The 13,305-nt window shown below is 37.5% G+C and overlaps 2 protein-coding genes across 2 annotated transcripts in view; one reads left to right on the forward strand and one right to left on the reverse strand.

The window, feature by feature from the left end:
- Positions 1-13,305, reverse strand: part of MYO19 (myosin XIX) — a 134,035-nt gene that overhangs the window by 93,781 nt on the left and 26,949 nt on the right. Inside the window, 2 exon segments of the mRNA XM_075589481.1 lie at positions 459-591; positions 2,055-2,168. Coding sequence (XP_075445596.1) covers positions 459-591; positions 2,055-2,168 — 247 coding nt within the window.
- The window catches only part of PIGW (phosphatidylinositol glycan anchor biosynthesis class W), a 33,942-nt gene continuing 31,882 nt past the window's right edge, over positions 11,246-13,305 (forward strand). Inside the window, exon 1 of the mRNA XM_075589483.1 lies at positions 11,246-11,399. The gene's annotated coding sequence lies outside the window, so the exon portion shown is untranslated. The remainder of the gene's footprint in view (positions 11,400-13,305) is intronic.

The following is a 13,305-nucleotide window of genomic DNA, read 5'->3' on the forward strand; positions in this document are numbered from 1 at the left end:
GTTCAGTCGCATGGGCCTTTACGCAACAGAAACCCCCCCGTGGTGCTTATACGTCAGAGCTGCAGGAGGAGAGAGGTTGACAACCCCCTCCTGGATTAACTGCACTAGCTGGAGTCTGGTGAGACCTTTAAAAATAACAAACATTACTCCTAGCGTTAGGACAGGAAAAAGACTACCTATAGGTATGAGCCGGTGCCTTGTATGGTACTAACTGCAGAATTCAATTTCCTGTCCTACTCAATCTAAGGATGGACAGGTTCCCGCTGTGGTAAAAAGGAAAAATAAATAATTTGATCCGCCACTGCAGAGAGAAGTAAAGAACAATGTTTTTGGAGATCATTCAGAAGTCATCTGGAGTCTTTTTTGGAAATGGCAGAAAATCAATAAATATTAGAGAAACAAAAGGTTTTTGGGCATATGCATAAATACAAAAAATATATATAGATATATAATTTTACCAAATGCTTCCATAACAGGATTAGAATCAAGTACTCTGCTCTCTATTCTCTCCACTGTTTCATTATCGATGTGTGCAGTGGAAGCAGCAGCAACAGTGGTATAAAACTTCATGAGGCACCGAGATGTCCATGTCTGAGGAAAGGGGGTGGGGGGGAGGAAAGTATTAGTTGGTAACACCTGCAGTGTTTCCAGCACCGACTACCTGCTTTTAATATTCAATTTCGAAGGCAAAGGCAAGTTCTGTGTTATGCAGGCAAGGAGGAAAATGAAGAGCAACAGCTGGCAAAAATGAGCACGGGAACCCAACTTAGTAGAAAAATATACGGTTTATAAGATGATGGAACAAAGACGTCCAAAAAGCCCTCCCACGCGTGTAGCACCGCTGTGGTGCTCTCAAAAAGTTCTGTGTTATGTCTAAGACTGGGGTAGCCAACTCCAGTCCTCAAGGTTTTCAAGATATCCCTGCTTCAGCACAGGTGGCTCAATCAGTGCCACCTGGACTAAGAGATTACAACATTTTACTTCAAATGTATAAATTCACTCACCCTTTCCTTCTTGATAATTTGCAGAAAAAGATGTTACATACCACACTTGAAATGGTTATTATACAAAAATGTAGAATTGTCTTTCATAATAAAAAGAAAAAATATATATAATCACGACAGCCACATTAAGATTTTATAATCTCCAAGGTAAAAAAGCCTCTACAGTAAAAAACTATCCACAACACAACCTTATAGCTATGAGGCAACCTGATCCCCCCCTTATTCCACAGTCTGTAAACAGATCAGGGATATCCTGTCCATGGAACAACTGCCAAGTAACTGATGATACTGTATACAAGGTCATTAAGGTTAAAAAACTTGGCTTGCTGAAGCAACAAACTTTGCATGTTCTCTCACAAGCTTGGCTTTCTGAGTGTGTGTACGGTTAACCTTAATATGCATGAATGTATCTGTTCTACCCTGTCCCTTCGTCATCCCCTTTACGTGCCTTTTTCTTTGTCGCTTACCAATCCTCCCTCCCACCCAATACATTTATGTCCAACATTAGTTCTTTGTTAAAAAAAAATAATAATAATTTTGCACCATTACTAATAACTACAGAACAGTGAAAAAACATTGATCAAACATTAGGTAAATTCTTAAGACCATTCTTAATTCCTGAAGAAGACCCAAAAATATATATACTGTATATATATTTATATACTTTATTTCTCCAGAGCAGAAAATAACTGGAAATTGTTACAAAAGTAACTCAAAGGAAAAATGTAAATGTATAGTTGAATTTGTAGAAATTATATACATTGTGGACATTAAAGAGGCACCCGAGGCAACACTGGGCTTTTTATATACACATACATATATGCTGGTTGGGTTCACAATATGGCAGTTTATAAGTCCTGTTTTCTGCGGGCCAATTAAGCTGCAACTTCATATCTTTAATCTTCCTAGTGGCCCACGTGACTGTGAGCTTTAAACTACACAGAGATACCGGCAGCACCTAAAAAAACAAAAAGCATAGTGTCACCTGGAGTGCTCCTTTAATAAAAGTTACTAGCACTAAAACACACACACAAAAGGTATGTCACTTACCTTTCCAGCACCACTCTCACCACTAACAATAATGGACTGGTTTACTGGATCGATCTGGCTATGTACATTCCTGTAAGCTTGCTCTGCAACAATGAAGATATGTGGTTTACACTCCTGAAAAAAAAAAAGGTTTTTTTTGTCAACAGGATTGGAACAAGGGGTATTTGAGAGCTGAGCCCCCAGTTGCAGGGATACTTACTGGTGAAGTTACCAATATTACTTACTGCTTCTTAATGGGAATTTCAATGTGCATCAAAATAGGAAGCCACAATCAATGATGTTGCAGGCCTGAGATTTAGCAGCCATTTTGTTTCTCCTGAGGGAGATTTAAATACGACAACTTCATCAGTAAGTATCTCGGGGGGGGGGAGTGGTTAATTCAAACGAAACAACAATTAAACTATGATTTGTGATTTCGGAAGTACGGCCAGGGGAACGCGCAGGGTCTCTAAGCGTGGAGTCCGGGCACCGCCATCAAGCCGGTCCTGCATCAATAACATCGTAATGCACATAGCCTGGTGGCAGATATGGAGAGTCAGGTAATTATAAAGTTTAGATAGAAAGCAGACAAAGAACAATGAAAGAAAGAGTGTCAGCTGACATTTGAGTAGCGAGCAAGAATGCAAAACAGGCAAAGATTCTGTTAGAAAAGTTGGCAGATGAGGTTTAGTATAGATAAATGGAAGGTTATGCATATTGGAAGCAAGAATGAACAGGTTACATAAAAACTAAAAATCGGACAAAACTAGGTCAATCTTTGAAGGAGAAAGATTTAGGGGTGCTTGTAGACAACAGGCTTGGCAATAGTGCTCAATGTCATGCAGTATCTGCAAAAGCTAATAGGAGATTGAAGAAAGAAGACACAGAGCGCACTAAGTTTGAAGTATTATATAATATAAGGTATAAAAATAACAAGAAACAACTTACATATAAAATATCTATTATCCAGTAAATTCTTGAATAGTGAAGTCCATGCTGCCACGTTTGTGATTAGAGGAGACGGCTCCGAGCTCGAGACAGTCTATCCCGCGCCCTGGGATTGAATGGTGTCTCCGTTTTGCTCCGCTTCTTCCGGGTATGCACAGTGAAGTGTAGCCCGTATGCTGTTATATGCACGTCTCCTGAACTCACAGTGTCTCTCTTGAAACAACCGGCAAATTGCCAAGGGGCTTATCTGCACAGAACGCGCACGATGCTCTACCACAACGCGTTTCACAGACTAATCTGCTTCGTCAGGCGGTAGTTGCAAGCACCCACAACAGCCTTAATATACTCTCTCTTACAGGTGTATTAGATCTGATTTTTTGGAAGATCATTTGGTCCACAAAAACTCATGGAAAACACTGAATTGTAATTTCAATGATCTCTAAATAAATCAATATTATATTAAAGTATAAATTTGCCATCATTGTAATACAAATTATGTGCAAATTTGTCTGATGTAGGTGCTACACAAGAGCATATGAAAACTGTATCAGATACAATGATAAATAAAACATAGTTCCAATAACTAAACCAATTTTTAAAAAAAAAGAGAGAGAGAGAAATTGACAAAAATAGAAAGTGGAAATGAGAGGAAGAAGGGGAAAAATAAGTAAAAGGGAGGGGAAAGAACAAGGAATGAACCAGGGAATATTATAGACCCCGAATATGGGCATATGTATATGTACACACACACACACACACACCCAAAGATTAAAAGGGATGACTGAACACTACCCCCCTATTTAAAAAAAGGGGGTAAGTTCTATATAATCATTCAACACTCCCGGGAATTTACTTTGTAGCGTAAAAATCCAGTACTGCTCCCTTCTGGCGATATGGAGATCACAATCCCCTAATCAAATGTTGTCCATTATTCTCTCAATGCCCATGCAACAAACCCCTTCTATGCTGCATCCATAAAAAGCCTTAAAATTAGTCAGTAAATGGGTTAGTACTTTTGATGCCTCTTCTAATGTATGGATATTTTGAATATTCAGTCGGTGCTCTATAATACATAATTTAAGAGTACGCTTTGTTCTGCCTACATACTGTAGTCCATAGCTACATTGTAGCACATACACCACGTATGTAGACAATCAATGTAGTTCTTAATTTTATACTCAATACCAGTGTGATGGATTGGATAAAATGCCTATTTCTTCATCTGTAATGTGTACCTTGCTATGTTCCTTACTCAAAATGGCTACCGCAGCTCCCCCTCCCATCAAGATGGCACTCAAACCAGGAATTCCACCCAAATGCTGATGTGTCCACTAAAACTACAATAACAAGACCATAAACTACAATAACAAGACCATACAAGGAAAAGACCTAACAAGAACCAATGAGACACTGACATGTGCATTTGCACACAACCTTTAGACCTTAGACAGCTCCTTCTGCATACAATCTCTCCCCTGAGCCTCTATATAGAAACGCAGGCTGTAGCAATAAAGCAAGCATTATCATTCTGAACTTTGTGTCAGTGTTATTTTTCTCAGTGCATGCACTACCTACGTAGGAAACCAATTTGGACGGGGACAGATACTCTGCAGACGTTTTTGTCTGATCCAACTCACCAGTAACCTTCGATATCATTTTTTTCTGGTTTCTTTTTTGGCCAGATTTAGCATCTTTTGCATTTGTAATTTCCGACTAAACCCAAGGTATCTCTTAAATCCTTTTTCGGATTTTATTAGTACCTTTAAGGAGACTTGGTGCAAGAATAGTTTTCATAGTTTGTGATTTTCTAAAAACTATAGGCAGTTTAATGGACAGAACTTTAATGAGAATAGGGTCCATATGTAAAATATACCAATGGCAGGACAGTATCTTTTTAATTGTTGCATGTGAACTATTAAATTGAGTGATTAAATAGGGAGCATTTTATTTTGATTTTTGTGTATTCACACTAATATCAGAGGGTGTAGGGGGATTGATAATTGCAGTATTCACTTTGTCCCTTTCTAAATTGTTCACATTTTGTTGTTTGTTATTATCTTTTTTGCGAAACAATGTTTCCCAAACATTGTTTTTGTTCAACGCTTTATGAAAAGCATTCAATGTTAATTGTTCATTATATCCCTTTTGTCTGAATCTTTCAGGAGTTCTGACTGTTCCTCAAAAAGATTTTAACATCCGCACAATTATGCCTTAAGCGGAGGAACTGGCTGTAAGGGATATTGTCAATACATTTATACTCTTGGCCGCTGTCGGATGTAAATAAGAATTAACATTTGTAGTTTTAAAATAGGTCTTGGTAAGGATACTGTTATTCTCAATATAGATTATGAAGTACAGGAATATTATCTGATCCCTATATAACTCACTCGTGATTTTGAGATTAAATTGATTGATGTTCATATGGTTAACAAAAGTCTAAGGAATCATCATCTCCATTCAAAACAATGAGAATGTCATCGATGAATCTACACCACAGCACATGCTGTGCAGGAGATACACCGGTTTTCCATATGTGCATTGACTCGCACCATCTCATATAAAGGTTGGCAAAAGGTGAAAAGTGTATACCCATAGCAGTGCAAACAACTGTAAATAAACTTCATGAACAAAAAGTAATTGTGCTTTAATATAAATTCAATAGAGTTGTGAATAAATTGGTGTTGCTTATGTGGTAGTGTGCCATTCAGTGCCAAATAATAATCGATAGTCTCAAGTCCCCCACTGTGTGGTATACTAGTGTAGAGTGCTTGAACATCTAGCGTGGCTAAATGATATGATGATTCCCAAGTGAGATCCTTGAGAAGAGTTAAAACCGATGTAGTGTCCAACAAATGTGAAGGGAGTGTTGATACCAATGGTTGCAAATAATAATCTAAATACTGTGAAAAATTTGCTGTGTGTGAGTCAATACCAGAAATAATAAGTCGCCCAGGTGGATTAGAAAGGGTGTTGTGAATTATGGGCAAATGATAAAATATGGGAATGGTGGAAGCAGCACAATAAAGACTCAAATTCAAGCCTGGTTAGCATGCCCAAATCTCGTGCCTCACCTTACATGACGTTTAGCTCCACCAAATAATCAGTGGTCAGGTCCTTATGCAATGTAAATTGGGCCTGATAATCTATCAGCTTCCCCACAGTAGTCAATCCTATTTTGGAGTACTGTTCCCCCTACCTTATCCACCTCCCGTATAATGATGTCAGTATTAGATTTAAGATTCTTAGGACTGTTCTTTCTCTGATAGTGAGGTTGGTATTGATATTGTACCTTGGATCATGAGTTCCACAGAGATCCAAAAAGTCTCTCTCTACTAGTTTATTAAAAATTTAAATGTAGTTTCCCTTAGAATAATATGGATAGAATACAATTTAAGGCCTATGATTTGAATGTTGTAGGTAATTTATTTGGACCTGTAGTGAAGTGCAGACATAACGTTAACTTTCTAATGAACTTCTGCAGATCTACATATAGATACAAATTATTCACTTTGCTGGTTGGAGCGAAGGATAAACCCTTCCCCAGTACTTCCATAAGAGAGTTAACAATCATCAACGAAGATAGATTGCAGATCCCGTTTGAGACTCGTGTTGTGTTATCTGGGATAATTTCTTGGATAGGTGTATCCCTTCCTCCTCTCCCTCTTCTCATTGACCTCTTTCATATTTTGTTTCTTGTCTCTAAAGGTGGCGAGTGATTGGAATCTCAAGATGGTATATTTTGTCTCACTTTTCTAGTCTGACTAAAAAATCCTCATTGTCACTTTCCTCATGTTTATTTTGCAACACTTCAAATCTATTTTTATGGGGAATTTGGTTCATCCCCTCTCTGTCTGTGTCTGTCTATTTTCATTATCTCTATGTGAATATCTATCCTGATCTCTAAAGTTCGGTCCTTGTTGATTGATGATTTTATGATGGTGCACAATGGAAAACCGGTGTATCTCCTCCACAGCTCGGGCCGTGGCGGAGATACATCAATGACATTCTCATTGTTTGGAACAGAGATGACTCCTTTAACTCTTGTTAACAATATCAACAATCAATTTAATCTCAAATTCACGAGTGAGATAAATACGGATCAGATTACATTCCTGGATTTAATAATCTATTTTGAGAATAACAGTATACTGACAAAGACCTACTTTAAAACTACAAATGTTCAATGTTATTTACATCCGACAAACGGCCATGAGCATAAATGTATTGACAATATCCCTTACAGGCAGTTCCTCCTCTTAAGGTGTAATTCTGTGGACGTTAAAATCTTTGAGGAACAGACCGAACTCCTAAAAGAAAGATTCAGACAACAGGGATATAATGAACAATTCATATTGAATGCTTACCAGAAAGCGTTGAACAAAGAGGGAAACATTGTTTCGCAAAAAAGATAACAAAAAACAAAATGTGAACAATTTAGAAAGAGGCGAAGTAAATACTGCAATCATCAGTCCCCCCCTATACCCTCTGATATAGTGTGAATACACAAAAATCTAAATAATCCCCATTTAATCACTCAATTTAATAGGTCACATGCAACAATTAAAAACATACTATGCCGCCATTTGCATATTTTGCATATGGACCCTCTTCTCAATAAAGTTCTCTCCATTAAACCCCCTGTAGTTTTTAGAAAATCACAAACAATAAAAACTATTCTTGCACCAAGACTCCTTAAAAGGTACTAATAAAATCCGAAAAAGGATTTAAAGATATACCTTGGGTTTAGTCGGAAATTACAAATGCAAAAGATTCAACATCTGGCCAAAAATTTAACCAGAAAAAAAAATGATAACATCGAATATTACTGGTATGGAGTATAAAATTAAGAACTACAATGATTGTCTGTCTACATACGTGGTGTATGTGCTACAATGTAGCTGTGGACTACAGTATGTATACACGTATGGTTTACCCCCGCTACAGCTTAACTATAGAGCAAGGGAAGTGGTGCTGTAAGGGGCATATAACTTAATATACAGTGGACAGACAGAACCCCTATTAGTAGCACTCTGATCCAGTATGAAATGGTGATAATATTAAAATAACTTTATTAAATGACAATATCGTTAAAATATTGGGGTTTAAAACAATGATTAAATAATACCAAGTGATTCTTACTCTATGAATATGTTTATCCAGATGAGTGTACAGTGGTATATTAATGTCCAGTGTTAGGAAAGTTCACTGGCCCTAGTAGTCCTCTATAGAGTGGGTTAACTAGGGTTCTTTTGTGGAAGTAACGGTCAGTTAGAGCCACAAATGTAGTGCCCCTGTAATTTAATACTAGTAGGTGCACTAGTGAATGAGACCTGTACTATGCTGTTTTTATACTGCAGCTAATAGTACATTATAGATACGGTGGAACAGATCTAGGTCTTAGTGCACCTAGTGGTGCTAGGAACACAACACTAGGTGCACTAAGACCTAGATCTGTTCCACCGTATCTATAATGTACTATTAGCTGCAGTATAAAAACAGCATAGTACAGGTCTCATTCACTAGTGCACCTACTAGTATTAATTTGCAGGGGCACTACATTTGTGGCTCTAACTGACCGTTACTTCCACAAAAGAACCCTAGTTAACCCACTCTATAGAGGACTACTAGGGCCAGTGAACTTTCCTAACACTGGACATTAATATACCACTGTACACTCATCTGGATAAACATATTCATAGAGTAAGAATCACTTGGTATTATTTAATCATTGTTTTAAACCCCAATATTTTAACGATATTGTCATTTAATAAAGTTATTTTAATATTATCACCATTTCATACTGGATCAGAGTGCTACTAATAGGGGTTCTGTCTGACTACAGTATGTAGGCAGAACAAAGCGTAATCTTAAATGACAGATTATGGAACACCTGCAGAATATTCAAAATATCCATAAATTAGAAGAGGCATCAAAACCACTAACCCACTACTGACTCATTTTAGGGATGTTCATGGATGCAGCATAGAAGGGGTTTGTTACATGGGCATTGAAAGAATAATGGACAACAATCGTGCAGGGGATCGTGATCTCCATATAGCCAGAAGGGAGCCGTACTGGATTTTTACGCTGCAAAGTAATTTCCCGGGAGGGTTGGATGATTATATAAAACTTACTCCCTTCTTAAAATAGGAGGGTAGTGTTCATTCATCCCTCTTAATCTTTGGGTTTACTTGTATATTGGCTTGGTCATCTGTATCAAGTGTACACATCCTTGGCTCATACATTTTCTAAGCAGAAAACCGCAGTGCCCAGTTTTTTTCCTTCCTAACATATACATATGTGTCATGATGATGAAACTGGCACTTATAAGGCTATAACCGTAATAGTGGATGACGGCATAGGGGCGAAACATACATCTGGGCTTTTTTTGCTGTGTGTACTCCCTGATGCCCACCCTTCATTGACTGATCTACTGCTGAGCTGATATTACGGTTCTCTTCAGGTTTTTTGTACAAGGACTGTTTCCAGCGCTGAATAAGAAGCCTTTATATATACAAATGAACTTATTTTTTCATTGCTAAACCAGCTAAACAATGATACACCAATGCATGTTACTCTTTATCATATGACTTATATTACACAGTCATATTTATCTGAGGAGCGCGTATGCTTTACTTATTGGTGATATATATATATATATATATATATATATATATATATATATATATATATATATATATATATATATATTATTCATAGGAACATTATGTCAGCTCTCCAAGTCCTAACTTATCTGCTTATGTGTACTGCTGCAGCATTTGTTATTCCTGATCTCAGATGTCCTCTAAATTTGTCTATGTAGATGGTTATAATCCTGATCATTGTTACTGTTATAGTAGGGCATGTCATAGGGCATATTAGACCGGCCGGCCTCATTTGGTAAAAGGGCTTATTTAAGCCCTCTATCCAAGACACGTGTATATGTGAGGTTCTAATAAATCAGTGTGTACTCGGCTTATGTGGGTTTTCCTAATAGAAGGATTTTTCCTTGTTATCCTTATAGGGTAGGGTCAGAGATTGTTTTAAGGATTGTTTAAGGTTATGTGTTTTTATGCGACGGTCTTTCAAAAATAAATTTTGCTTATATTTAGTATACTTGAGTGCTACATGTGGGATACTTTTTCTCTTTCTTCTGCAGCTTCATTTTTCTTTTCCCAAGCACCGTCAGTGGCTGTTATACTATAGTTGATCACACTGATTAAAGTACTATCCACCATTTGTAGTTTGTAGCAGGCATTCTCTTGCGTTTACATAGATAGCGAGATATCTACATCTGTGCTGTAGATGTGAAGTATATTTATAGAGTCTGTTTTAACACACCAATCCTGTGGCGTAGCAGGCAGGGAATTGGTACTAGCATATTAAAGGTCCTGGTTTCAATTTCTGCATGTGTATTATATAAAATGTATTCGTGTTCAATTCCCATGGTGTGTGTGTGTGCGTGCGTGCGTGCGCGCGTGTGTGTGTGTGTGTCCCCGTTAGCAATAAAGCATTGAATGTTTATTTTAAAAAAAAAAAAAAAAAAAAAAAGAAGTTTTTAAAATCGGGACCCACACTCAGACCGCGTTATAAGCAGATCCACGTTGTAGCAGATCTATATCTATATATGTGTGTATGTAGATATACATATGCACATATTCAGGGTCTATATTATTCCCTGGTTCATTCCTTATTCTTTCCCCTCCCTCTTGATTCTTTTTTCCCCTTTTCCCCTTCTTCCTCATTTTCACTTTGTATTTTTCTACTTTTCTCTCTTTTTTTTAATGTTTTATTAATTTTTGGATGTGATTTATTGTTTGTTATTGGAACTATGTTTTATTTATCATTGCATCACTATTTACAGTTTTCATATGCTCTTGTGTAGCACCTACATCAGACAAATTTGCACATAATTTGTATTCTAATGATGATACATTTATACTCTGCTATCATTAATTTTCAGTTGATTTATTTAGAGATCATTGAAATTACAATTCAGGGCTTTCCATGAGTTTTTGTGGACCAAATGACCTGCAAAAAAATCAGATCAGATCTAATACACCTGAAAGAGAGAGTATATTAAGGCTGATGTGGGTGCTTGCAACTTCGCCTGACGAAGCAGATTAGTCTGTGAAATGCATTGTGGTAGAGCAAAGTTTGTGTTCTGTGCAGACTAGCCCCTGGCAATTTGCCGGTTGTTTCAAGAGAGACACTGAGTTCAGGAGACGTGCATATAACAGCATACGGGCTACGCTTCACTGTGCATACCCGGAAGAAGTGGAGCAAGACGGAGACGCCATTCGATACCAGTGTGTGGGATAGACTGTCTCGGGCTCGGCACCGTCTCCTCTGTAATCACAAACGTGGCAGCATGGACTTCACTATTCAAGAATTTACTGGATAACAGATATTTTATATGTAAGTTGTTACTTGTTATTTGTATACCTTACATTACACCAATACTTAAACCTTGGTGCGCTCTGTGCCTTCTTCCTTCTATGTTTGATCCACCTGTCGAGTGATCTTCAGTGGATTTTCAGTGGAGGAGGGGAACACCTCCATGCACAGGAGCAACAAAAGGAAGAAGTTGATTTACATCAGAGACTTTAGGAAGCATGAGAATGGATCAATAACCTCTTTTTGCTAATAGGAGATTACCTGTATCTTGCATGAAACACAGTATGAAGGGAAGTAAGCATACATTTTGCCACTGTATACATCCTGAGTAAGACGACACCTTGAATATGCAATACAGTTTTAGGCACCAATCCATAAAAAAGACATTATGGAAATGGGAAAAGTGCAAGCAAGAGTCACCAAATGACTACATGGGATGCAAGGACTGACTTATGAGGAGAGGCTAGCTAAATTAGATTACATTAGAAAAGATGCCTAAGAGGGGATAGTTATATAGCTACATAGTTACGTAGTAGATAAGGTTGAAAAAAGACGTACGTCCATCAAGTTCAACCTATGCTAAATTTAGACAACAGATATTTTATCCTATATCTATACTTACTTATTGATCCAGAGGAAGGCAAACAACAAACCTCATTAAGGCGAAAAATTAATTCCTTCCTGACTGCAAGAATTGGCAATCGGATTAATCCCTGGATCAACATCCTTCCCATGTATACTTATTTGGTATATCCCTGTATACCTTTCCTTTCTAAAAAGATGTCCAACCTTTTTTTGAACAAATCTATTGTATCTGTCATCACAGTCTCCATGGGTAATGAATTCCACATTTTAACTGCCCTTACTGTAAAGAACCCTTTCCTTTGTTGCTGGTAAAATCTCCTTTCCTCCAACCTTAAGGGATGGCCCCGAGTCCTTTGTACTGCCCGTGGGATGAATAGTTCTTTTGAAAGCTCCTTGTATTGTCCCGAATATATTTGTAAATAGTTATCATATCCCCTCTAGACGCCTCTTTTCTAATGTAAATAAATCTAATTTAGCTAGCCCCTCCTCATAAGTTAGATTGTCCATCCCCTTAATTAATGTGGTGGCTCTTCTCTGTACTCTCTCTAGTTCCATAATGTCTTTTCATAGGATTGGTGCCCAAAATTGAACACATCTACTTTACGCCAATCTTGTGGTACTGAGCCTGTGGAAATGGGGTCCTTGAATATTAAATATAATGGTTTTGCTATTACTGAGCTTAACTCCTTGAGAACTCTTGGATGTATGCCATCGGGGCCAGGTGCCTTATTTACTTTAATTTTTTCAAGCCGCTTATGAACTTTTTCCTCAGTTAACTAATTGTTCATTAATATGGAGGTTGTGGCTTCCTCCTGCGGCACTACTATTGAACTTGATTCCTCCCTGGTAAACACAAAGGCAAAAGATAGGATAACCATTTACAAATAAAGTCAATACAAGGAACTTTCAAAAGAACTATTCATCCCAAGGGCAGTACAAACGACACTGGGTCATCAATTAAGGTTGGAGGAAAGGAGAATTAACAAGAAACAAAAATGAAAGGTTTCTATATAGTAAGGGCAGTTAAGATGTAGAATTAATTACACATGGAGACTATGACGGCAGATACAATAGATATCTTTAAGAAAAGGTTAGACCTCTATTTAGAAAGGAAAGGTATACAGGGATACACTAAATAAGTAGACAAAAGGAAGGATGTTGATCCAGGGAGAAATCTGATTGCCATTACTTGAGTCAGGAAAGAATCTATTTTGCCCATTTTAGACATAATAGGATAATGTTTCACTGGGGTTGTGTGTTCGTCTTCCCCTTGATCAATATATTAGAAGTACAAATAGCAGTATCTCTGTCATCTAAATTTAACATAGGTTTATGCTATATA

The sequence above is a fragment of the Ascaphus truei genome, chromosome 3 (assembly GCF_040206685.1).
Source record: "Ascaphus truei isolate aAscTru1 chromosome 3, aAscTru1.hap1, whole genome shotgun sequence".
Taxonomy (NCBI): Eukaryota; Metazoa; Chordata; class Amphibia; order Anura; family Ascaphidae; genus Ascaphus; species Ascaphus truei.